General features: G+C 43.3%; 1 protein-coding gene across 1 annotated transcript; it reads left to right on the forward strand.

Annotated features, from left to right (window-relative positions):
• The first annotated feature begins 1845 nt into the window (after positions 1-1845).
• Positions 1846-27925, forward strand: rab2a (RAB2A, member RAS oncogene family). The gene is made up of 8 exons (XM_010749232.3): positions 1846-2079; positions 10389-10460; positions 11481-11548; positions 14305-14387; positions 15815-15907; positions 16690-16801; positions 22057-22125; positions 24971-27925. The coding sequence occupies exons 1-8, from the start codon at positions 2034-2036 to the stop codon at positions 25064-25066; spliced, it is 639 nt and encodes a 212-aa protein (XP_010747534.1). The 5' UTR covers positions 1846-2033; the 3' UTR covers positions 25067-27925.
• The last annotated feature ends 7 nt before the right edge of the window (positions 27926-27932 follow it).

The following is a 27932-nucleotide window of genomic DNA, read 5'->3' on the forward strand; positions in this document are numbered from 1 at the left end:
CAATGAAGTCACGTTTGTGCTCCAGGCCAAAGAGGACATAAGTCATTAGATTAGTCATTTAGAGACACTAGTTATAGTCATATGTCATAAAATAGAGTATGTTCATTACTGAAGCAGTTTAGATGCAGGATCAATACTGTACATGCAATGGCTGTAACCATGACAACTCGCCAGAAAGGAAGAAGGTCCACCATGGAAATGTCAGCAGGAGACGCCAGTCCTGCTTTCTACGCTCGACCTATGAAGGAACAATGATGTGTTAGCAGGATAAATTTATCATCTCCTCAGATAGGATTATGTTTCATCAAGTTTTACACTGAAGGCTGATACGATCATATGATACAGGACACATTTGGCAGTGAAGGAACAATTAAACAGGCTATCTCCCTTTCTCAGATATCTCTGATGTCTGTGACAATGAAGCTGTCAAGATATTATGAGCTACAACTCCTCTGTGGATATGATTCCTGAGTTTTTCATACTTTCTGTACTCTGTCAGCTTGTTGTTGTAGCCTGTAGTCTGCTGCTTTGAAAATCAAAATGTATGAGTTAAGGGTTTTGATGTATGGATCTGGTTACTACTGCCTGTATGTTTGTAGATCTGCCAGAGGAGACTCACAGGAGCTGCATGCTGACAGAGGCAGCCTCGGGATACAGATATGTTTTTTATGAGCCCTGTCTCATACATACATGTCTCATTAATGCATGTTACTAACTAAACTTCCCCAGAATTTCTGTGCTCTGTCATCCAGCAGGTTCTTGTGGATCGTGGCTGCTGCTGTGGTCCTGCATGACGTCCACTACATATATTACCACTGTCAATATTGCTACCATATCTGCTACTATAATCATTTTATCATTCATTGTAATTGTACAATATGTTTATGTTAATTTGTCCTGTACACGTGACATCTATTGCATGTCTGTCCGTCCTGGGAGAGGGATCCCTCCTCTGTGGCTCTTCCTGAGGTTTCTTCCACATTTTTTCCCTGTTAAAGGTTTTTTGTGGGCAAGTTTTTCCTCACTGGAACCGAGGGTCTAAGGACAGAGGGTGTCACTCCCTGTACAGATTGTAAAGCCCTCAGAGGGAAACGTACTTTGTGACTTTGGGCTATACAAATAAAATTTGATTTGATTTTGATTCGATTTGTCTGACAGATTCTCCTCATCTGTATGCCTGTCACTGCACGCAACAACACATGATGCCAAGACTAAATGATTTATGGGACTTTACATGTGTGTGTGTTTGTGTGTAAGCTGCTGCTCATGACTAGGGTCACCTTTTTAAAAGTCCAGTGTGCAGGATTTAGTGGCATCTAGTGGTGCGGTCGCTGATTGCAACCCCCTCCACTCGCCATCTTATTCCAAGCACAAAGGAGAACTACTAGCTACTGTAGAAACATTGCAGTTCAACATGGCGTCTGTATATATAAAAGTAACTTTTTAGGTAGTTATACACCAATGAAAACAGAGTTATGAATATTATATCCTGTAAATACAGCCCCTAAATCTGACACACTGGACCTTTAAATAAAAATGAATTTGATGTTTTTCTGCTACTTCAGGAAACATCTAAAAAAATGTGTTTCATTACAAAGGGCTGAAATGGCCATGAAATCTGAGTTGGTGGCGTGATTTTAGACTTACTTTGTGACAGTTTCCCAATTCTTCACTGAGAATACATGTTTGAAGTTCCTTGTCTCTTACATTAATAAGAGTTATGTTAACATAATATGAGCATAGTTGTTTGGTTTACGCATTAAACAAGTGACTCCAGTTTATGTACGTCATTACAGAGCTAATGGTGAAATTTCCGAGGGTACCCTGAACGCATCATACTGTAGCGTGGCGAGGGCGGGCCGTGTGACGTAGAGCCGAGGCTCTGGCTGTTTATTGTTCCTTCCTCAGCACCGACAGAGAAAACCAGGCTAACAAGCTGTCAGCTACCATTTTTTTTCCTCCACACGGTTCACGGTTGGTTTAACGAAGGTGTAACGGTCCAGACAGCTGACTCTTGCACAAACCAAGGGGCCATGGCGTACGCGTACCTCTTCAAATACATCATCATCGGAGACACGGGTAAGCTGCGGGCGGGCCAGTGCCACCTCAGAGCGCTGCTTAGCATCCAGCTAGCTCGCTAGCCTTTAGCTTAGCGCCGTATTTCCGCAGTGTTGGACGGTCCAATGACGTGGTAAAAGCGGAGACGCGAGGGGTGGGATGACAGCTCCTATTTTACAGCGTTTATATGTTTGGATATTATTTCTAACACACTGACAGTAGCAGACACGTATACACAAACACCACGACACCGGCCTCCCCTGTAGTGCGTTTGGCGGAGCGGTTGTTGGAAGGTGGTGTCGGGCCTTTTGTCCGTTTGCGTCGAGGGTGGGGGTGTTAGCCACAGGCTGCTAACTAAGCTAATCGCACATCTGGCATTATCTGTTGCATTAAGTGTGAGGCAAACAGCTGCCGCGAGCGGTTTGTTAGATTTTGTAACATTAAAACAAATTATGACAATATCCACGAATGGTTTCGAGGACGTCAAATAACACGTTAGCTTAGCTTCTCCTCCTCACACAAGGCCAGGACGTCAGACTGTAGCCTAATGTTTCTAAAATGGCGTAGAGCTCTTGTTATTTCTCATCAAATATCCGATGCACGAATCTCACTCGATTGTTTTTCCGACCTTTTCTTTAAAAAAAACAAAAAAATAGACGGTGTGTTTTCCATCGTCTGGCCTCCTGTGTGTGAAAGCAGCCGAGCAGTCGTTAATGTTGTCATCTGTTTACTGTTAGCTGACTGTCGTGATGATGATGATGATGATGATGAGGGGGGCTGCACAGTTAGCTTGCAGTATGACAGCAGGTGCTTTTGCAATATTGCTATAGTATAATGATGGAGCGACAGACAGGCAGACAGGCAGGGTTAACAGCCACCATCTGAAGTAAAGTAAGAAATGTGTTTATTCAGTACACTAAAGCCAAACATTCAGTAAAGACCCTAACAGGTGTCTCCAGTCACCGCATTTATTTGTTTACATTGTCAGTATATTGGTATGTATAGTATATAGTATATTATAAACACAAGTATTGATTATGTGTCAGTCTATTTTAGATGGTCACAGCATTGGGCTGCAGGTCTACGACAGTGTTATTGCGAAACAGCTTCATGTTGTTGTTGTTTGTCTCTCGTAGCAGGTGATGAACAGAGCTGCAGCCAAAGTCCTAGTTTGATTACATGTGTACCTACGCCAGAATTACTCTGCACGCCCCCCTCCCCGTCCATCCCCAGTGAACATGTCTAAAGCAGTTTATTTTTCTCACTTGGTCATGTGTGTGTGTGTGTGTGTGTGTGTGTGGTCAGGGCTCAGTACAAATGATCGTACTTGAACTACTAAAACATCTTTTGCTAATATAACCTGGTAGAAAACATTCTGAAATGTCACCATCGACACACGTTTTACGTTACATATAGAGTGACGTGGTGGAAGAATGCAGTGTTTGATTTGATCTCAAAGCTGATGTGTTAGTGTGTACATTATTGTGTGCACCTTCAATAAATGACGCACTGTGACACGTTGAGGTGGTCAGTGTGTGACCAGCAGAATTACATCTGCTCCCAAATGTTAGAACCTTTCTCCCTTGTACTGAAGCCTCTCCACCAGCAACAACACCACATAGGTCCTCTACACGGTACAGATATAAACACATACGTCTACAGGATAGGTTGAATGCAAAGAATAGAATTCACAGAGATGTGCACCTTTGACAGAACACAGTACAGGTGACAGTGATCTTCAATGTTTTTCCTGGGAAAAGGATGAAGTTGAATTAGCCGAACACAAAGCGGCTCTCTCGTTCGTTGTTCCCGATGTAAATCTATCTTGAAAGGTTTGTTTTTAAGTTTGGAGGTGACAGATATAAATCTGTACAAACATGGTTTCACAATCAGAATCACTTTAATTTGCCAGGTGTGTGTACACATACGAGGAATATGACACCGGTTCATGTCGCTCTGCATGTACATACACAGTAATAGACGTAGGCGCAGATAAAAAACTTGCTCTGAATGTGTTTTGTTGTGCACAGAGGAGGCCATTTTTGATATCACCTTGCTGAATCCTACACTGCGTCGTCTGACTGTTCCCTGACTCACATTGGGCCATCAGTGTACACTGAGATATAACCCAAGAGTCATTTTTCAGCAGTAACTGAGTCCTTCCAGTTAGATTCGGGATCAGCGTGTCTTTTCTTCTCCGTGGGCAATAAACAGTCCACGTCTCAGCAAATTAAAAGACCTTCCATGTTGTATTAATAGAAACATAACTTCCTGTGTCCACATTTCGATGAAGGTTACCTCGTCTGACTTTCAGTTCCCGAAGCTGTGGACCTGCAGATGTCTGAAGCAACAGTCACTTTTGTTGGAGGATGTTTGCCGATAGTTGATCATGTGATTTCTGTCAACACAGAGATCAACAGTCGTCCGGTTGCACATGTATAGAAAGACACAGATAAATATTAGGGCAGGAAACTGGCCTATGGAGTTTACATATGTCTGTTATTATATCATAATATAACTGTGTATGGAGCGAGCTGCCGTTGATTAATTGTGCTCGGGGATATTAGATGTGTAATCGTTTGCTGAGGGTAATTGAATCCTGAATGAGCAGTCGGTCCGGTCCTGTTAAAGGTGCAGGATGTGAGAGTTTTCGGTTCAGACATTCAAAAATCGACTAAAACTATCTGTTCTATATGTGTCGTACGTATTTACTAAAGTTAGCGTCCAATAGGAAGTCAGCTCGAATTCAGCAAGCTTTAAGTACAAGCATGTGTTGCAACAATCGCCAACTCTGATTAGGTTGAACGTCAGACCTCTCCTTACTGGTCTTCTGACCCTGCCTGAACACACACAAGTCTTCGGAGTCAGAGTCTTGGTTGGAGCCGTGGTAAATCACCTCAGTGCTGTATTCCCTGTCATCAAACTGGCCTCCATCGATCTCTGAGGGGCAGCATTTAGACCCCGTCCGTCCGTGTTCACTGGGATTATCTGTGATCAGGATACGATGTAGTCCGGCCATTGTCGCCTCACACCGAACTCTATTCACAAATCTTTGAAATGAGTTCCCTCACTCCTCAGCACACATTTTTCTGTCACAGTCCCAGTCAGAACAAATGATGATCTCTGACCAGGAGTTTATTAATACTAATATCGACCTGCCATCCACTTTTACGAGGACAAGAGCAACAAATGAAATAGACCTGGTTAATGTAACCAGGTCTATTTCAGTCAGCCTCTTCCCACCTCTTGCTTTAGAGGTGTGACTGTACGTATTCTAACATTTTCTACATAATCTCACCTGTCAGGTCTTATCTCGATCTCCTGCAGGCTGCTGGAGATTCACCTTGTTACTTTGTACAGCCAGGTGTTATCAATCCTCATTCATGCCTACAGTAGACTAACATGTCTCAGCTGGGTGTGTCTATTTGAACCCTTTTAACTGCCGTGCTGAGCTCTGATACACCAAAGCAAATAATAGTCTATCCCCAATTTATGAGAGCAGGAAAACCTCAGGTCTCCATGCCGGTGTAGCTGCATGGCACCATGTTCAGCACAAATATGATTTGTTTTCATGTCTCTCTTTTAAAGGCTTTCCTTTCAGGTCACAGTCCAACTCAGACCTGCAAAATACCAGCTGTCAGACACACACTGGGCTCATCTGTGATTGGCTGTACACAACAGACCATGTGATTTTTGTTAGTTAGTTGTCAAACAGGACTAAATTCCATCATCCTCGTTAGATGAGTGCAAAGTATCACGACTGCACTCAGAGAATGAGGAAGATGCTCTGTTTAATTTGCTGTAGATTAATTTCCAGGTTTGTTTTTGTGTCATTTTTTTTAATGTGGATTGATCCTTATTTAGATGTGAAATGTGTTAAAAATCAGACTGACTGAGGCCTCCTGGTGGTTCAAGACCATATAATCAAAATATCATCAAATTAAGTAGGAACATTTTGTTGCGTGTCATTCCTTCTCTCCCTCCTCATTTCCTGTCAGCTCTCTACTGTCGACTGCCGAATAAAAAAAGTCAAATCATTTTTCTAAAGATCAAATTCAAGCTATTTTGTTGGAGCTGTGCGATGGCTTGAGGAGAGACTTTCCCCTGATGATGAGGCATTAGCTGTCAGTGCGTTGATCAAACCACCCAGGTCAATAGAAAAAAGTATGCAAGTTCTGTTTTAGGTTGGATTTCGGCCCGTGGCCTCCAGCCAGCCCGTCCACGGATCTGGTTGGCAGAAAGACAGCCCAACTCTGAAAGAAAATTATAGTGCATGTTCAAACCTCCAAAAATAGACTCTGTTCTGTGGAACACAGGCTGCAGGTCTGCACATTTCCAAGCACTTTTTAAAGGGGTCTGACCCCCTTCTCTAAATTTTGAGGTGCATTGTGGACCAGGAACTAGGAGAAGCACAGACATATCTGAGTTTAGATGAATTCAATGATGAAAGCAATACTTAATTGCAACACTTAAACTGAGCAGACCACCCTCCACACAGTCACTGAACCCTTTATGAAGATGATCCTGGGTCAGTTGTACAGTGCCTCAAATCCAGTGGTGGTGATGGTGGTCAGTGGTGCTTCTTATATCTTTGGCTACTCTCTGCTTATATAGCGTTACACCTCCACCAACCACAGACTGTTGTCAAGATGAACATGTGGAAGAGCTGCAACGACTGATTATTCACATTTTTAATTCCTCTGTAGATCATCAAACGTGAAAATGTGGTCCTGCCCAGCTGGTATTCTGACTAATGTTTTAAAGAATAGTTTGCGAGTGAGACAGGAGGAAGAAATGCCACAAATGTCTCATTGGACTAATACCGGGAACACTGAGTACATGGTGAATGACGTAGACCACAGGAAGCCTCAGATTAATGTATTTTAGGTCCCTACTGTCGACTTCAGGGACGGATGTCATTTGGCAGCTCCGGCGTAGAGGCTGGAGATCGATGGCCATGCTTGGAGGCGCCTCGGTAGTAGTTACCGTAGGAGGACGGTTCATCTGGGCAGACTTCCTGTCAGATTCCTCAGCAGGGATTGCGGTACGATCTGCTGACCTTGCTCAGCTTCCTGTTACTGCTGTAAGTGAGCAGAGCTGCATCTCACTGGGACTTCTGAACACATCTGCAGCACCAGCCATTAGTTGATGAACGTCAGTGGAACACCTGCAACACCCGCCAAAATTAGGCTTTTATTGATGCCTCAGTCCTGTCTGACTCTCCACCCTGAAAAGCTCATTTAGCTTTGTGTCCGACTTCATTGTAGAGGCACCATCTGATGCAATCGGGACTGGTTCTTCTGTTGATTGTGTTGTTACTCATCTATTTATTTATAGAGATGGCAGTGTTGGGCTGTCGGTTGGTCAATCCACCATTTCAGACTCGACAGATATTCAAGCTCCCAGAGGGTGAATCCATCATGACTAAACCGGTGACAGTCCCGTTAGGCGTTCAGGCAGTATTGAGTGTAGGTCACCTGCCAAAAATCTCAACACAGGAGCGCTGCAGTTCCTCACATGAACAGAAGAAACAGCACGTAGCATGTTTCATCAAACGTGGTTATAGCGCGTCATGTGTAGACAAGGCTTAGTCTTTAGCATTGCTGCTTGTCTCTTTAGTGCTACATTGTGATAATACTTGAGAACCATCTTTCAAAGATCAGCCTGCATGTTGTCTGAAAACCAACACCTCTGACATTGTCGAAGCTTCTTTATAGTTAGCGTGTAGATATCTTTTTCTTGTGGTAGACTGGAAGGAGGCCGAATGTTTGCCAGAGCTTATCTCACATCCAGTGAATCAGACCGCTGTTTGCCTAGCACGACCAGCTAAATGAACCCAGCTGTCAATCATCCGGTCAAACTGTTCTCTAACCAGCCGCTCAGTCACCTGGCTGGCTTCTAGTTTTCTGATAGCCCAGCAGAATTACCTGTGCGTGCGTGATAAGAGCTCCTGGTAGAAGTTGAAGGAAAGTCTTGACGTGTGACATATTTTATAGTACTTCCCTCATTATGTGATCGTAGCCACTGTCACCATTTGAAGACACGGCAGGGTTTGATTGTCATGCCGCGCCCTCTTAGCTAGAAACAGGAAGCTAGAATGGTCTGTTCATTGTACTAATCATACAAATGAGAGAAATCTACTAAACGGAAGCTTGCTTGCTTAATGTGTTCGCCGTAGAGGAGTGTGTTTGTGTGTTTGACGGAGGTGACATGATTGCTACATCTCCGTATAGCTGCCCTCCTCGTGATCCCTCCATCTCTTATCATCACCATCATCACACACTCCCTGCCCAGCAACGCAGCTGCCTGGTAATGGTTACCCTTGGAAACCACAAAGGAGAGAGAGACCACGTCTCTCCATCACCTCCTTGAATATCCGTCAGTTTCTCTTTCTGGCTACCTCATTAGCAGCATTCCCTTCTCTTTTCTTCTCATTTCACCCAACCCCTGCTCCTCCTCCTCCTCCTCCTCCCATCCATGGCTCACTGACACCAGGACTTCTCTCTCCCACACAAGCCTACTTAAACACACTCCCTAACCTCAACCCTCTGAATGCTCATCCTAGCATAAAGCCAAGTCTGCATCACTTTCATAACCTTTCTTAATAGCTGCATGTTTACTATTATAAAGACACTTTTATGTTAGCACGAGGTGAAGATGATTCATTTCACCTTCTTGTTTCAAATCGACATTGAAACATTATTTCTAAAGCAACCTCAGTCGGGTCCATTACAGGTGAAGTCGGAGCAGTCAGCGTTGGGTGATAAATACGCCTGGACTGGACCAAAGTAATATAAAGCTTCAGATGTCAGAGTTATATCAGAAGTCACAGTCATATTGGTACAAACAGTCCTCTTTTGTTGATATCTCCCTATTAGGCCTGCGACTAATTATTGATTTAATATATCAGCTGTTTTTTAATTGAACCATTCCGTCTATAAAATGTCCGGAGCACAAAACAGCCGCTTGATAAATGACAAAAAAAACAATCAATCAGAGATCATGACAGCTGCAGATTCATTTTCTGTTTAAAGGCCAGAGACTCAGTAATTCTCTCTCTCTGACACACACACACAAACACAGTTATTTGTTATAAAACAGGGGTCTCCAACCAGTGGTCCACGACCCCTAGGGGGTCGGCAAAGGTACTGCAGAGGGTCTGCCAATTGACTGTGAGGGTGCAGATGATTAAGAGGCATTTTCACTCTTTTTTTCATCATAAACACATAGGTTAATAACCTAGTATATAAATATGTTAATAAAGTGAAATAAAAGTCAAACAAAATTATTATATGCCAGGCTTAAAAGGTGAAAGCTTTTTTTAAAAATGAAATCCATCCCTGTTCTGTTTGTCTCCTGTCCAAGGGGTCCTTGGGCTGAAAAAGGTTGAAGACCCCTGACATAAAATGATTTTGGATGATATCCACTTAATCTGGCTTCAATGTAAACTGCTCAGTCCTCATATTGTCTTTGATCAGGGATTTATTTATTTATTCAATATATTTCTGTAAGCTCTAAACAGTTTGTGCAATCAGAAGTGTACCGTCGGATAGTAATTAAAATAGGAAGGGATCTTCTCACAGTCAATACAAACGGGAAAAATAATTACACAAACTAATCAGCATCAGCTTCAATCCAAATATGTAGTATTTCCTGAAGATGGAGTTAAAGGATGAACACTGAGGGTGAAGCAGGTCATGGTGGAGCTGCTGCTCTGCCTAACCTGGCCTAACGTGACTTATCGTCATGTCATCATCATGTGACTTTGTCATCCAATGATCCGCTGCACTGTGTTTTCGACTCAAACTAGTGAAAGTTAAAGAAATGATTGACACCTCTGTGACATGACTAGTCCGTGTGATCTGAGTGTTTGCGCAGCACCCAAGCGACACAGTATGTGGACAGTGTTAATGATGAGCAGATTCACGGGAGAAACAACGGCGGCGTCACACACATAAAGAAGCCAGCTGGTCATCTCGCTCGCTAACAGTTGGCTCAGGTTAACTGCAGTGCGTTTGGAAAAAGAGTGTGTGAGCGCCCCGCTGGTGTTGTTTGACCTGCGTGATGACTCTAACATTCCCATATTAAATTTGAATGAATTCTGTGTATTAGACATTAATTACCATTGTACGTTTGTAGCTTCCTGCAGAGCGTTGTCACCGGCAAACAGCAGAGTGTGTGTGCGCTGTGTGGGAGTTCAGAGCGAGGAAAAGATTTTCTAACGATGTCTGTGTGTGTGTGTGTGATGTTTTATTCTGAGCACATGAGCCTTTGAATATGAATCTGGAGTGTGTTCATGCTCTTTAATGTTGTGTGTGTTTCATTTTCAGGTGTGGGCAAATCATGTCTATTACTACAGTTCACAGACAAGAGGTTTCAGCCAGTTCATGACCTCACTATCGGTAAGAGTGCCTGCCCTCTACACACTCAGCACTAAATCAACTTCACCACTAGAAATCTATTCATTTATATGGATGAAATCGTAATTTATCATTTTCTAATAGAAAGATGGAGATGATTAGAAGAAATCAGCTGCTGTGGGTTGTCTATGTTCTAGCTATGAGTTTCTCATCATGAACCTTGAGTTGAGCAGAATTGAGCTCAGCACAGCAGATCAGATAGATTGAATCATTTAACTCTTCTCGAAAATACAAGTATCACCACGCCTGATCTTAAACTAGGAAGGCCAGACTGATCTTAAAAAGCTTTTCTGATCACAGCTCTATCCGTAGTGGTATCTAAATAAAAAAACACCAAAGATATATTTGAGGTGATTTATTTAGGAGCTTTAACACCTTTCACACACACATCTGAAACAAACTTTGGCTTGTGTGAAAGCTGTCAAACAACTGGACTGAGACCAACCGGTAAGGAGGGCTCTCAGTCCACCTCCAAGCCGACTCTGGTGCACTTCATTTGTGGTGTGAAAGTGAAATAGACCAACCACAGTCCTCACGGTTCAATAGCAAAGATAAGATAAACTTTAATGATCCCACAGAGGGGAAATTCACTTGTCACAGCAGCTCATGTACACAAGGTGGATAAGAAATGACTCATAGATAAGAAATATATAGAAAACAAATTTCAACAAGGAAACAAGAAAGTCAACAGGTCATGCTGGGGTTTAAGAGCTCCTGTTAAAGTCGCCTACTGATCAGTGTCCGTGACGTGGTGTCCACATTCATCATTTTGAAAACATGCAAACATGTCACTAGTCTAAAAATTCTCTTTTTCATCCTGTCGGTTCTTCACAGTTTATGATGTACAGATCTCATAATCAGTTTATTTATGAGCTCTTCATGACACCTGAGAAAATCATTTCACTTGTGTGCTTCACTAATAAGCAGCATGACTTTTTGATGGAGTCATTATCTAATTGTACCTTATCACGTTCCTGTGTCTGTGTGTGTCTGTGTGTCTAGGTGTGGAGTTCGGAGCAAGGATGATCACTATAGATGGCAAACAGATCAAACTGCAGATCTGGGATACGGTAATATATTTATTGTATATATTCTTTTAAAGGATTCTTTGCTCATCGTGCAGCATGTCCGTGACTCACCTGAACAAATGGAAGTATGGAAGACCTGTACTGATCCTTTGTTTAAAAAAAAAAAAAAAAAAAAACACTCATTATGATGAGTAAATGTTAATAGAAATATTTCAGCTTGAATATTAACAATATATATCAACATACTCGTATATAAGCCCTGTAGAGCAGAAGGCTTACTCATAAATGTAATATTTATTAATGTAATAATTACATATTTCATGCTGTTTTTCAGCGTTACACAAAAAAAATTAAATCCAGTTGAAAAGAGGAAAATATCTTTATTCCTATTATACATTTCAGTTATATTATGTTTTTATTTAATTTTCTTTGATAATAACATGATTGTGATTTTTTTTTATTATTATTTTATTAGTATAGTAGTAGTATTATTATACTATAAAATATAGTAATAAATAATATAAATTAAAAAAAAAATTCTCCCTGGGTCAGCCTCTTTTATGAAGCCTGTATGACCCTCTCCCCTTGGCCTCCTTTCTATACAGTTCAAAAAAAGCAGCTATGATATATCATGAGGAATATGAGCAGTAACATTCAGGCTGAGTTCAGCATGTCATAAAACCAGGGTTCGGCAACAACAGTTTGGACGCGGGCCAATTTTTTTCATCGGACAATCCATCGCGTACCATGACCATGCCGGGGGGGGGGGGGGGGGGGGGGGGGTCTGCGTCCTGATTGGCTGAGTGAGAACCGCACGTGTGTTCTGCGTCCTGATTAATTAAGGGAGTACTGTACAAAATGCGTGTAATAAGGTGTATAAAAGTGTGTGGTTAGGGGTTTTACGGCCTTAAAACATAATTGTTAAACTTAAAAGATATATATATATATATATATATATTAAAATAAATCAACGTCATCTAGCGGGCCAGATATAATTGATGCCGGGCCAGTTTTGTCGTCGTACAGAGACTCACTCGTAGCACCTCGCTCTGAATTCAAGGTGGCGATTTCATTGGCTAGATAGAATCACATGGGTAGTATGACTCTCACACGATTGGTTGGTACCTTCCAATGCTTGCACAGTGCAGTGCTTGGATAGGTTACGGCATGAAATAGACGCGCCTGTCAAAAAAAAAAAAAAATTCTACAATTAATCTCGGGTCCGGATGATATGGCGATCCGGTCCGGGGGTTGGGAACCCCGGTCATAAACTTTAACTTGTCTGTTGATCATCAGTCCTAAAAGCAGCTTGTTGGACTGCTGTGGTACAGTGAACTGTAGTACCTGCCGACACTTGAACGCACCTCATTGCTCAAGACCTCAAGCGTGTGTGTGTTTGGACAGACCCGGACAAAGCATGTAGTATTGTGACTGCTGGGTTATTATGGTTTCCCGTGCATGCAGTTGAGCAGTTGACCAGCAGGTGGCGTTAGCGCTCCATGTAAAGACATGACCACGAGCGGAGACTCACAGCGGTCACAGCCGTGCCTCTCAGAACTCACGCTGCAGGTTTTCCATCCGTTAATCATCCTCACCTGCTGCTCCAGGTGCTCCACGCTCCAAGACAGTCTAAATGAAAACCAGCAGGGCTCACTGGTCCTTACTGGACTTGTAACAACACACCACCATCACCAAGTGACTGGAGCCACCAGTCGGATCATTGTGTAGGCTGCACATATGAGTAAGTGTGTGTTTCTGCACACAAGAATGTAGGCCAGATGGCAGACAGACACAGCCTTCCCTCTCCTTCACCCTTATTTATCATTTATTCACTAATAGCATTACTGACTGGCTGACTGCTCCCTGAATGACTGACCGACTGTTCTAGAGGCCATCTAAGTGGCTGTTTGGCGGACTGACCATCCGAACAGGTTTCTAGCTGACCAACTCAGCGGTTGGCTAGCTTGGTGACTGCCTGATTCTCTGACTCAGTGGGCAACCTCTTCATTGACCAGGCAGCCTGAGTTCCTGGGTGACAAACTGGCTGCCTGGTCCTCTGACTTGCTGAATGATTCACCGACTGACTGTCTGGTTTCTCAGATGAGGTCAGAGCTGGGCTGCAGCTGCCGGGATAGAGTGCTGTTTTGTTTTCTCCTCTGGCCTGGACGAAACACAGACAACATTGTTACTGTACATGGGACGGAGACAGAGGATGAATAGACGTGGCAGGGGGGGTTGTAAGAGCGCTGGATGGTGAAAGGAGTGATGGAAAGAGGGGCGGCTCAGAGATTCATAGAGAAAGAATGAAAAGATGAGTGATGCAAGGAGGAGACGGTGGAGATGAGACGATGAGGGCTAATGATTGACAAAGGTGGACTAAAGTGACTGTTTATATGACATTCTGATGATGAGGTGACCTTCCGTGTTGTCCATAAACGGGGAGGTTTGACACACAAGCAGAGACAGAAAGGGATTGTGACAGATAGATGGAGGAAGAAAGAGAGAACTCCATTGTATCCAGTTACAGGCTCTGCTCTGTCCTGTTCTTACCCTCGCTGACTGAAAACCGGGAGCCAGACTCGATGAGAGAATCAGGAACAGCACAGGGCTAGACTACAGAAATGAGACTCGTAGATAACGAGGAGTGGCTGGGAGGATGACCTGAAGGACTGAAAGATGAGGCCTGTAAGGCCCGAGTCAAAGTCCAGCAGGATCAGGATCAGCAGTCGTTGTCCGTAGTCACTTCAATTATTCACATTTCAATTTCTGTTTATTAATATATGTATGTGTTTCTGTAGGCTGGCCAGGAATCGTTCCGGTCCATCACCAGGTCTTACTACAGAGGAGCAGCAGGAGCTCTGCTAGTCTATGACATCACAAGGTAACCGCCAATCAGACGGACCTCTACACACATTGTGGGCCAACTGCCTCCAGGAACTCTGTGGAGTGATCAACTGTGTCCTGAGTAAAACTTAAAATTCCCACTAGTTAGTGTGAAGTTTGTAAGAGTTGGAATCAGTGCTGTAGTCAAGACTATCTTTGTCGAGTCTAAGATGATTCCAAGACCAGGTTGAGACTGAGTTAAGACCAAGCCCAAACAGGTTCGAGACAGTATATCATCTGTTTCAAGATGAACTATTTGCAGGGATCACTAAGTAAGTGCAGTGTAACATCACTGTAGGGTCTAATTAGGCCGTGTTATTTACTTTAAGTATAACAGTTTCACTTGATATCATCTCAAACACTCTCCGAAGATAAAACCGTATGTAAACTGTATCTGTGATGATCAGAGAGCGATGTTGTGCAGTGTAACCACACAGCAGGATCACATCCGTTTACATTAAGTTCAGCCTTTTGACTTGAAATTCACGTCGAGCTGAAGTGCAGCTTCACATTTCACACGTGTTCACTTTTATGTGCATTTCCTGTCATTACACAGACTTACTCACCGAGCTATTTAAACTCTCACACACACCCATCTCTCCACTGTCTAATGTGTGAACAGCTGAAATAAAAATAAAGTCTGCTTCCAAGCTTCTCCTCAACCACCAATACAACGCGTGAGAACTAACGGGCTTCTGTAAACAGATGTCACTGTTTCCTCTCGAGTTGGGACTTGAGTCCGAGACTCGAGGACTGGAGTAAAGCGCTGTTTGGAGCACAGTGACTGTAGTTCAGTTATCACAGAGGACAGAGGAGATGGACCATGAAGGATTCACAAAATCAGACAGTGAGCGGCTAACTGATGTAGTCACACTGTAGGAGGAGTAAAGATTCCTTGTGCGTCTTGTTGAAAAGGTGTAAATCCACCTCTGGAGGTGGACTGCATCCTGGATGCGATTACACTTTGACACTGGATAACTGTCTGATGCATGAAATGACTGCATGTAAATGAGCTCTTAGCAGCTTCTCTTCTCTTCCCAGCTGGACAGCCTCCATCCTCTCAACACAAAATTTATTGACTACTACCGGCCAGATTGACATGAAATTTGTTATTGATCTTCACGGTCCCCAGAGGTTGATGGTTAATGATTTTCATGACCGTGTGACCTTTTATCCAGCGATGCTATGAGGTCAAAGTTTCACCCTGCACCAACCTCCTCTACATCAAAAGACGAATGCCCTGATGACTATTTTCTGTGGGGGGGTTCTCAGTTTACTTATATTGTGGATATTATAATTCATGTTTGAATACTTTAACTAGAACCAAAGGCCAGCGCTAGTAAGTTTTTCTACTGTAATGTTTGTCCATGGTGCTTTGTATCTGATTCATGAGACTGAAACTGGATCCTGTGCTCGTTCTAACAGAAGGGACACCTTCAACCACTTGACGACCTGGTTAGAGGACGCTCGCCAACATTCCAACTCCAATATGGTCATCATGCTCATTGGCAACAAGAGGTACGATGCCTTTCTGTGGCAAGATACATCACACATCCTGTCCTCCAATGGTCTTAGACCATCTGTCTTTCAAGATGGTCCAAGACTGAACCATCGGCAGCGTTAGCTTGTGTTCATTTAGGCCGATTCGAAAGAGGAAGCCAAAGCTGCAACAAAGCTGCGTTACTGGTTACGTAATGTAGCATTGTGTAAGGTAAAGTTATGTAAAACGAATGCTGGTCATAGTGTTGCAGGCGCCTTGGAACAGATTCTTCTATGGTAAATACTCTTTGAAATCTGAATGAGGAAGTTCAGTCTGTAACAAACCTCAGCTTGTTAGTGACAACACTGATGCCGCTTGCCGCGCCTGAGCTTACATAACAGCATTACGTAAGACAAATAAGACATGTTTTTGTTGGTAAAGTTACAAAAACCTTGAAACTAATTTGACTTTATATGAAACCTATCTATTAAATCCAGCGGATGGACTCCCATTGACCAATGTGTAAGATGAACTTTAAGGTATACTGTTTGTTCCTGATTAAAAAGACATTATGTCTGGGCGGTGTTTAGCTCAGTTGGTAGAGTAGCTGCCCCATGTGCGAAGGCTCAGTCCTTGCTGCGGAAGCCCAGGGTTCAAATCCGACCTGTGGCTCTTTCCTGCATGTCGTTCCCCATCTCTCTCCTCACATTCTTGTCACTCTTCAGCTGTCTTTGACCAATAAAGCTTGAAAAGGCCAAAAAATCATTTAGAAAAAAAAAAGACATGTTCATTAACGTGTGTTTGTGTGTGTTTGTTTTAGTGACCTGGAGTCGAGGAGAGAGGTAAAGAAAGAGGAAGGTGAAGCATTTGCCAGAGAACACGGCCTCATATTCATGGAGACCTCAGCCAAGACTGCCTCTAATGTAGAGGAGGTAATAACACACACACACTGTACATCAGATAAACTCGTGCGCACACTCGTTTCAACCTTGATGCCTCGATCATGGCTCCACATGAAAGTTGACATTGAAGAAGCTAACAGCCGTTTCCTCACATATAAATCTTTTCTTGTAAGAGAGCCACACCAGAATTTCACACGTCAGCTGCTGTTTTACAGATATCGGCGCTGCCTGTCGACGTCTGCAGCTGAAGTTTGGAACAGAGTAAAAGCAGGATGTGTTAGACCTATATATCAGCTTCTATCAGCTGTGTATTACTGATTGACTTTTGTTGACTAAATGTAGTAACAGGAAGACCAGGCAATTTTATTCATAGCATTAATGTGCTTTACAATTAAATGCACGTAGCATCAAGTAACGTATACATACATCAATAAAGGAAATGCAACAGTAACGTGATGAGAAATGACGATAACCGTAACGCTGCGGCTGTCACAGCTGAGAGCAGAGTCCAGCAGCAAACCTGAGCTCTCTATACATTTTTGACTAGCCAACCAAAAAAAGTATGCAATTACATGATTCATCACATTTTTAATTTAAACATTTAATTATTCATTAAACCATTCAGTCATATTTTCTATAAATGTCCTTACATGCTTTCCTAAATGCTGTGTGAGGTCTCAGCACCCTGCTGGTTGAGAAATCCTTTTTTTTTTTTTTTTTTATTTATTTTTATTTGAAATAAAGTGTCTCTTTATGGATGGAAATCAGTTGGTCCATCACTTTGTTCCAGTCTGAAACTATAAAATGGATTACAATGAAATATGGACAGACATTTATTTATTATGGTACTGAGCTGGTGAATCCTACTGGGTCACTCAGTTTTCTCTGGTGCCACCATCAGGTGGATTTCAAAGCATCCAGTACTGATTAGCAAAGGCTAACGCACTAAATCAAAGGACCAATGTGTGGAACAGGGCCATGAAGCGAGGCGAACAATGCAAAAGTCCCTATCTAGAGAGATAGTTTAGTTTGACTGTTTGAAACCTGACAGCAGTTACATCTGACACACTCTGTAGAAGAAGAGTCGTCTGTAGATATAAAGTCTCATTAAGGTAACAAAAACATCAAGATTTTTAATTACAGGTGATTGTACACTAATGAAAACATTTGCATATTAGTTTCCATTTCTGCCATATTGTGTGAAAAGAGCCCCTAAATCTGACACACTGGATTTTTTGATATAGTGCACGTTATGCTTAGTAACATCAGTGTGTTAGCATTCACTTTCAAAGCACTCGTCGAAAATTACATCAGGCTTTAAGAAATCTTCATTTGTAAAGTTCTTTAAGATTTTAATAAAGTTTTTAAATATTTATCCAAGGCAAATTCTGCAATAGTCATTCAATGTCAGTACATTAAGTAATCTCCTCTCTATATATAGTGGTTTCTGTTGCTTGTGGCAGGGTACGCCATTCCCACGCTGGATTCACAGGAAAGCAATTTAAAAAAACAAACATGCTGTGTAATCGTAGATGGGAAACTGCAACTGCTAAACCTCAAATTCCCAGAAACAATACTGAGGACATGAACCTGACGTCCTCAATTTTTTAACAGCAACAGCAGCACACACCACGATAACATCAGCCCGTAAATCTGATGAGTGTTTCTGGATGTGTAGTAGGAGTGATGAAGGATGATCAGTCTTCTTTGTGCTCGTGCTCATGACGTCCAACCGCTCCCCTCCACCCACCCACCCACAGTGTCCGATCACACTCAAGCCTCCGGTTGACTCGGCCGTTTATCTGCAGCGCCGTGCAGTCGAACCATCCTGCCTCAAATTAGCGTCATGTAGCACAGTTAGCACAGTGAGCTCAGAGCCCCGCCCTTCGCGCAGACACACCCCGTAGTGTTGTTGAGTGTAATGAATGCATGCCGTTGTCCTCGGGGACCCCTTTCTCACTTATCCAATCACATAAATAATCCCATCCTACACTGCACAGCATGCCAGCCAGGGGCACTGCAGAGAGTGTGTGTGTGCGTGCGCGTGTGTGTTTGTTTACATTGATTTTTTTTCTCCCCTCCCTTGCCTGGCCTATATCATGCAAACACACACACCCACACCACTGTCGAGTAGAGCTCTCTGTGGGGTTAAGATGAGGGGGGAGGTGTGTGTGTGTGTGTGTGTGTGTGTGTGTGTGTGGCATGATTAATTTGTCTCATTAGTGTCCTCTGAATCCTCCTGATACTGCTCCTCTCCTCCCTTCCCCTCATCTCTCCTCGCCTCTTCCCTCCTCATCCCTTGACGTCCATCATTTGCTCTTTACCTCCCCCCATCCTCCTTCACCTCCACCCCCTCCTCCCACTCTCTATCTATTTCTTCCTCCCCCTCCTCCACTCCTCCTCCACGTCTTCCTGCCCTGTTCCATTCATTTCTTCCTCTTCCCCTCCTCCTCCCTCGGTTCCTTCCTCTTCCCCCCTCCTCCCTCCTCTCCATCATCTCCCTTTCTCTCTCCAGCAGTATATCAACCAGTTATAGTTCATACATATTCATAACCTCCACCCTGCCTCCCCTCAGCGACATCCAGCAGCCAATCAGTGCGCTGGGTTTGTCGTCAGGGTCTGTGGGTGGACACCGGGTTGATGGGATGGTCCTTAGAGAGGGAGAGAGAGAGATTCCTGTAAGCATCTTCTCATCTCTTCTTTCTGTATCCTTCCTTCCTTCCTTGACATCCTTTCCTCAGCCTCTACTCATCTCTGTTCTTGTATCATTATTTTTAGTCTCTTCTGTCATTTTTTTTTTTACTTTTTACTAATTTCTTTCCATTTTTTTCTGCTCTCGTCCTCTATTCTCCTCCTCAGTGTCCTCTCTACCTCTCACTATTTTTCTGTCTTTCCTGGACTCAGAGCGAGTAGGATTTACCGGGTTCAAAGTTGGCCACTCTTCCTCAGCTCAAACGAAACCAGAAGTTCCTTTTGGATGTGTGCTTACGATCTGGCACCTGGTTGCTACGTTTCTGTAGCCCTGTGTGTTTTTATTAGCTGCTGGCTGCACACCCAGAAATGTCCCAAACACACACACACAATACCTCTGCACCGTCACACACACTTTCAGCGGGTCATAACATACAGTATGTGATGACTCACAGGGATTATACATGGTGATTCAGGGAAGTCCGACTCACTCTGCCTTTAAACTTTTTTACCTCCTCAGTTTTCCATTTCCTCATTTTATCTTCCATTTTTACAATCTACACAAATCTGAGCTCAATATTTCCAACAAATTCAAGAAAATGATGTGCAGAGAGACGTGAAGAACAAGGGATAAAGTTATGTGTTGAGGGAAGGAAAGAGGATAGGGGTGAACAGGACGGAGCACCCCTGGGCTCCTCAGTCTATTTCAGACCGGGTGTCACATAAAAGTTCAGGACATATTTTCACTTCTTTAACGACTCAGCTGAAGGAACACTTCTTTTTTGGCCCTCACAAAGAGAGTGTGTGTGTGTGTGTGTGTGTGTGTGTGTGTGTGTGTGTGTTTCAGATCTCTACTTTATCCCACTTTTAGACCCTTGAGACAGAAACACTGAGAGACTGTCCCCAGAGAACAGTGCAGCCATAGGCTGAGGTCGCTCAGGGAGCTTAATTCCACTTTATTCTAGCATCTTTGATCCCTGCAGTGCTGTCAGTAAGCTCTGTGTGTGTTTTCTGCTCAGATCTTGTTGTTGTAGCAACCGTTGACTAGAAGAAGGTTTGTGCTTCTTCCAACAAGTCTTCAGTCACATCAGCTAAACGTATGAAAGCAAAGGGCTCAGAATACAGGGACGGGACAAATAATCTAGTGTGCTAGCACTGAGTTTGAAGTGAGAGCATTTTGTTTTGCATTTATTTTGAAAAGATCTAGATGAATACATGAAATAATAAAGATATTGCTCAACATTTCAGTGCTATAGCAAAAAAAAAAAAGTGTTCGGCATCTGTCTATTGTTATTAGATTTTTAAAATTCCAATTATCGGTATTACTACGAGCCTCAAAAATCCAGTATCGGTCAGCTTATAACACTTCTGTTTTCTTTCTGGAGTGAGATAAGAAGATTGATATCGGCACCACATGGAAGCAGGAGGAACCAGCTAGCCAAGTTGTGGTTTTGAGACGGATGTTCTTATTGAACAATAGTTCATTCATCCGCGGAGCACCTCCGTGCAGCATCTGTGGCTGCTGCTTAGATTCCTTTGGTGATCGCAGGTTCTGGCTTTGGTCTCTGTACAGGCGTGATCGTGCCAAAATCTGGCAAAACTGGCTGCAACAACAAGACTCTGGGAAGCTGCACGCGGTCGCTGGCCCGGCTGCGGTTCACCAAGAATTAGTTCCAGCACATAAAGTCACAACCCGTTTTTTATTTTTCTGTTCGTTTGCAGATTAAACAACCAAGATACAATGTGGTCATTTGTGAGCTTTAGGTGAGACTTTGGACAGAGCTAGGCTAACTGTTTTCACCTGCTCCCAGTCTTTATGCTAAGCTAAGCTAACTACATCCTGTCCAGCTAGAGATTCATAGCATTCTTCAAATGTTATTCTCTGTAGAATAGTGTATATTTATATGTATTTGTAAAAATGTTTCTATTCCTCTAAAGGTTTGGCTCCTGTTAGCTTTGTTAGCATGCGGTTAGCATTTGTTCCAGTGCAGGTTGCTTCTTTGTGGACGATACCTTCTTGTTCAGGTGTTCTGTTTTAGCCCTTTTGCTAAAATCACATGTACTCAGCACATTTTCTAAAGTCTCAGAAATATCTCTGTGCTTTCTATTTATTTCAACACGCAATGGTAGGAAGCTTTAGACATTCATTTTTATTTCTGTCACAGTGACACGATTATTTTGTGGCCTCACTCTCTCTCACATATATACACACACACACGTGTTTCATAATGTCTGCGTTTGGCTCTTGTTTGTCTGCAGGGTGTGTGTATTTCCACTCACAAATTGTGAATGTAATGTTGTTCAGCTGCCAACTCTTAAACGAGGAATGTCTAAAGCTTCCTACCAGCGGTCGACACACCTATATGGAATATTTAACAAATCAGTTCACACTTTGAGATGTAACTGTTTGAAGATGCGGCAACATTATTTTCACAGCACTTTTACACGACTCCAACTCATTAGTCGCATGGAAGACAGACGGATCATTTAAAAATCTTAGAAATGATGGTTTGTGTAGGTTTGTTCTTCAACATGTGAAACACAAATATAAATCCCCTCTCCTCTGTGTGTCTTTCTCACTTCCTGTGTCTCAGGCTTTCATCAACACAGCCAAGGAGATCTATGAGAAGATCCAGGAGGGAGTGTTTGATATCAACAATGAGGTGAGACACACTGTTCCCTCTCTTTCCTTCCTCCTTGAACTTTTTTTTTGTTTTTTAACTGTCCTCCCCTCTCTGCCAGTATTTGTTCTCCTCTTTTCCTCTCCTCCTTCTCCTCAGTGTGGTTTTCCAGCAGTGTGTGTGGTTTGCCACGCTCCCTCTCCCCTCAAAAATAGGGGGGAAAAAAACCCTCTTCCCTGCTTCCTTTGACTCCAGCCAAGCAAAACTCCCTGCGTTCCTCCTCTCTCCTGCTTTATTTTCCACTCAGCCCTCTCTCTCTCTCCTTCTCCCTCTCTCTCACCCTGTCTCTCTCACCCTGTCTTTCTCACTCTCGGCATCTTGCCAGCTCATAAATTCCTCACATCCCACAAGGTCTCAGTCATTCGGCAAGAAAACAAACACTCAGCCAGCCAGCCAGTCTGTAAGCTGTCTATCCAGCCAGTCAGTAAGTTTGCTATCCAGTCAACCAGATGGTTATCTTCTCAGTGGAACAGTTATCCAGGCAGGAAAGATACCAAGCCTGTCAGCAAGTATGCACTTGTCAGCAAGTTTGCTTCCATGTTAAAACTGACAACGCCGTCCACAGAGCCGCTCTCTGGTCGCTAGGACACAAAGTCCTCGACAACAGGAAGACGACTGAATCTGTTCTGTGTCAGATGGCAAACAACAAAACTCTATATCCCAGTTTACAGTACAAGTTAGTGATTTGATTCTGAATCACTGCACCGTCCATAGACTGTATAAACCATGGACGCAGTCTCCCTGACGTCACTCACAGGTCTCTGCTGTTGTAAAGCTCAGTGTGGTAATCCAAATATGGCCATGGGTGGAGCTAAGGTGGGCTGAATGAAGCCTGGGTGCTTGAACAAGCTACCTTCAACAGCACCCACCTGTCAATCAAAGCGTCCACATGGCGTACAGTCGTCCCACCATAAGTCAGCGTTTAGCTTAATATCTTTGTTTGTTCAGTCGGTGGTCCCTAAGCACCTGTTTGAATCACTGACCAATGTGAGATGCAGGCTTCATCTTCTTAAGAACACTGTCATTGAGTCATAAACGGAGAGAGAAATCATATCGTCCACACAGACCATCCTCATGCAGCCCAGAATTACAGCCTGTACCCGCCACCAAACGTGTGTGAACATGTCCGTTAATGCAGACAGCCAGCAGAGTGTATTCACAGAGGTGTGTGTGTGTGTTCACGTCTGTTTTGGAGTGTTTCTGGCTTGACTTTATCCAACCAGCAAGTCTGAATGTTAGTCAGACAGGACTGGAGTTAGCCTGCCAGCGACTGTTTTTGTTATTAGTAACAGTAAGACAGAGTGAAGGCAGGCCAGCCGGCCAAACCGCATCAGCTGACTGACTGGCTGAGAGAGAGAGAGAGAGAGGGGGAAGCCCCACCAGAAATGTTGGCAGCTACTATGAGAAAACACACACACACACACACACATGGCCTTAGCTCAATAAATGTGATTTAAAGGCATACAGTGTTTCCCAGAGGCTCTGCTGCTACTGAGTGTAGGAGGGGGAGTTACACTGAGAGGGAGAGAGATAAATATATTCAGAGGGAGAGAGAGAGAGAGAGAGATGAAAGCTGTGTCTACCACCCACCTGCCTCTCTCCCTCTCTCTCTCTCTCTCTCCCTTCTTTTCTACATGCCTCTCTTTTTTTCTCCCGTCCCGTCCTTCACTGCTGCCGGTGTTTCCTTTGCCTTTGTGCAGCGCAGCAGCACCTGTTGCTTCCTCTATGATGTGATCTAACAGGAGCCCCTACAGGCGCCGCGCAATGCTAAGCTCACCATGAAAGCACAGACACACGCCGTCTTCAGTGTTTTTTCATTTAGTGTGTGATTAGAATTCTTTTGTTGCTTTGCATAGACCTATAAATACCCCCCCTACCTCGCCATGATAAATGCACTCTACTACTACTTGTGTGGTTAGTTTGTGAGAGCTGGCTACACAAGAGTCCAGCTAGCCACAATAGCCCGCGGGGAGGCTCTTGACATACCTCTATAACCTGCAAGGCCAGGGTCATGTGACCAAGGGTGACAGCCAGGCTCGCCTGATGACTGCTAACGGCTGTCCGCTGTGCACACACGAATGTTTTTGGACTTTGACAGACAGTTTTGTGTCGATAATCAGTCTCGTGAACCGTACCTGTAGGTCCATAGCCCTGAAGGCTAACTGTCTGGAGACACATCAGCATGGACTCCACGTCTCTCATGACTGTGAAGTACAGTGCTAACGTGATAGCTTCATCTATTTTGGACTCCCTCATGCTGTCTGACATCAGCATCTGTCAGGATGATTTGTTCTTCTGATTCTACTGGTCAGCACGGCCCGACCGGGTAAACACTCGTAAACACTCCGCCTGTCTGGGGTTTACAAAAGTTTGTAGGAATATTAATGATGGGAGCACGTGTGAATTTAAATGATTAAATGATTTTTTTTTTTTTTAACTTGTGTTGTAGGTCAGAAAGTAACTGACAAAGAGTTTCAGAAGTCAGGTCAGCGTGAATCTGTGAATGAGTTTAAAAATAGAAAATAAGATAATGTGATACAAGTTTTTCCTCTTCCTCTCAGATCAAATCTAACCAGTTGTGATAGTTGAAATATTGTACAAAGAATCATAGAAAATTAATTTTCCTGGATAAATTAAGGTCACTCAATAATAAATAGTCATGTGATCAGTGTTTTCTTAATGAGTGAATACTGGAGAACATTGTTGGTTGGTCCACAAATGTTTCCCAAACATTTGGGTCCTCAGTTTTCACCCGAGCAGGCTGAGGTTTGACTTGAAGTTGTTTCTTCTTCTCACCATGTTGTCTTCTCTGTTGGTCTCCTCACAGGCTAATGGTATTAAGATTGGACCCCAGCATCCCACCACCAACTCCACACTGCCCGGTAGCCAGGGAGGCCAACAGGCTGGAGGGGGCTGCTGCTGAAGCCCCAAAACACAACTCCTCTCCCTCCTCCTCCTCTCCCTCCCCCTCCTCCTCCTCCTCAATTCAACCCCGACCCTCTCCCTCCTCCCTCTCCTCCTCCTTCTCATCCACCTCGCCCTCTCCGACCCTCCCCTGCGTTTCTACAGAACTGTCCAGGCTCACTAACAGTTTGTTAACCTCTGTCTGTCTCTCTCTCTCTCTACCACTCCATTCTTTCATCCATCCATCCCTCGCTCTCTCTGTGTCTCTCTCTCCGTCTTTCAGCCATGTCTTTCCTGAGTCTCTCGACCATACTGAAGGGTCTAAGGGGCGACGTCCCCATGAGTCAACCTGATTTCCTACAGACTTAGGAGGATAGAGTCAGCTTCACCTGCGCATTTAGCCACCAAACTGAAGTTTTGCAGTTCACCTTATTTTTGGTTCTATAAACTGATTTTAATGGTTTTATTTAATAAAAAAACAAACAGCTGGCATATGAAGAATTCTCTTCCAGCTGTTTAATTTTCCTGCTCCTCTCACTTCATGAGGACGCTGCTGGGATATTACAGCAGCACATAATCATAAATATACCATATGTTTGCTAACGGTGAGTTGACTTTGTCCAGATAGAGGCAGGACTGCGGGTAGGGATTAAACACACCCTTCACGACTGACTGTATGGAATAATCCCCGCTCTGTATTGTGTCTATACACACATCTATACATGTTTTTAAAGACGCAGCACGGCGTTAGCAGGACGTGTTTCTACATGTTGACTTCATGCTGTGCCTGTGTGTGTGTGTGTGTGTGTGTGCGTGCGTGCGCACGTGTGTGTGTGTGTGTGTGTGTGTGTGTATAGGGATGATCTAGATATTCCAGTATGTCACTTTGTAAAGGTGTAGGAGGCGTTCAAGTCACTCTGTATTTTCTGTCCATAAAAACAAAAAAGTGCAAATGATGTTCTCTTGTCCTCTCCCTGATTCTGCTCATGCTGTTTTGTTCTCTCTGTCTCCGTGTCCTTTTTTTGTTGACTTGCAGATGATTTGTATTTAATGAACACTACAAACTGGTTGTGGTTCTGGTTGTGGCTTATATATTAAAAAAAAAAAAAAAAGTGTTTTAAATTGTGTGGGGAGAGAATAAAAGACCAAACTGTTGAGTGTGAACAATGGATCGTTTTTGGGACGACAGAGAGCGTTAAAGAAACGTTTCAGGGGATGTCGAGAGCAGCGGCCGCCATTATGAAGTTAAGAAGTGAAAAGAGGAAAATAGATGGAGACTTTTTTTTTGTCGACTATATTTATCAGCACATTTCTGTGTATATATGGCTCTTTAGGTTTCTGTAGCTTTTTTTTAGGCTGTTAAAGGTGAAGCTTGGCATGTTATCGTTGCGGTCCACTTCTTTCTTCACCGGTGGGCTGGACACCATTCTGGACTTTTAAACAGCCTTTTAGCATTTTTAACTGTTCTCATTTAAACCCAAAGGTACAGAGCCGCTCTGTTGCGTCAGGGTTGGTGGTGCCCTTTTCTTTTTAAATGACGAGTATGAATGATAACAGGCTGTTAACAAGACTGCGTAGAGGCATTCAAAGTCCCCGGTGGAGAACCAGACTCCAACTGAAAATGTCAAGGCGTCTCCCCTTTTCAAGCAAGCTAATATTTTCACCATGAATTAGCTGGCAGATATATAATGTATACAGTTTAGAGCTTGATCGATGACTGCTGCAATGTTTTTTTTGTTGTTTCTTTTGCTTTGAGATCCCCCCTCCTGATGTAACAGGCACCGTTTTACTGTTCTGATCATATTTTACTACTTGACTTACATATTGTTCAGCCTCTCCTCCTCCTCTCTCCTTTCTTGGATTGTGCGATAACATTAGCTCTGTATCTATTTTTAATGCCAAATTATTGTGTTTACCTGTGTTTGTCGAAGGAAAAATAAGAAAATAATCTCCTGTAATCTGTCCTGAAATCAGCTGTCTGCCTTAACTCCACCCGCCCCCCCCTCCTCCTCTCTGAGAGATTTGGACAGCTGCTAAAATAAATCAAACATCTCCCTTATTTATCTGCAGATTGGCATTTTGACCACTAACCAGCCGGTTGACGACGCATTACTCATGCATAGACGCACACTTAGATATGTAGAATGCTAGAAAAAAAAAAGAGGCCTGGTTTGAATTTGGTGTATGGATCGTGGCATTTGAAATGAATCCAAACCCACATTTCTATTTTTTTTTTCTTCCCCTTCTTCCCGTCCCCTCCATGTGCACACACACCCAACCTGCATACAGTATATGCATGCATACACAGATGATGCATACATATACGTGTGTTTATCTAACCTAGCTGTTTCCTGTATAACTGTGTAGGGAGTTTTTGGGTTTCACGGCAGTGCGAGTGAATCTGTGTTCTCTCTCTTTTCTCTTCTGTTTTTTTATTCCTAGATATATTCAGACAGTTATTAATCCTATTCTTGATGATGATTATTCTTTGTAAAGCAAAATGTAGTGTGTGCGTGTGTGTGTGTGTGTGTGTGTGCGTGCGTGTGTGTGCGCGTGTGTGTGTGTGGACCCAGAGGGGGGAGGATCAAGCCAAACCTGACGCATCTTATCTATCTATGAATTGATCTATCTTATCTATGTGGTGCTCCTCTCTCGCTCTTCCTGCCTCCTCCTCCACCTCCTCCTCCGCCGCCTCCTTCTCCTCCTCCTCCTCAACGTTATTTGCTGTGTTTGTTCTTTGGAAAAAATAAAACTTAAAAAAAAGAAAAAATTAAAATGCTATCACAATAAACTATAATAAAACATTCTAAACTCTAAACATGTCATTTTGATGGTTATGTGGAGATGGAAAAATACAGTGTTTGAAAACAAACCCAAACCAAATT

The sequence above is a fragment of the Larimichthys crocea genome, chromosome X, assembly GCF_000972845.2.
Source record: "Larimichthys crocea isolate SSNF chromosome X, L_crocea_2.0, whole genome shotgun sequence".
Taxonomy (NCBI): domain Eukaryota; kingdom Metazoa; phylum Chordata; class Actinopteri; family Sciaenidae; genus Larimichthys; species Larimichthys crocea.

What these genes read in the sequence shown, in the direction of transcription:
- rab2a (XM_010749232.3), top strand. Translation starts at nt 2,034, where the DNA reads ATGGCGTACGCGTACCTCTTCAAATACATCATCATCGGAGACACGG. An exon ending in AGTTCATGACCTCACTATCG is followed by an intron (nt 10,461 to 11,480) that starts GTAAGAGTGCCT and finishes CTGTGTGTCTAG; the next exon opens with GTGTGGAGTTCGGAGCAAGG. An exon ending in ATGCTCATTGGCAACAAGAG is followed by an intron (nt 15,908 to 16,689) that starts GTACGATGCCTT and finishes TGTTTGTTTTAG; the next exon opens with TGACCTGGAGTCGAGGAGAG.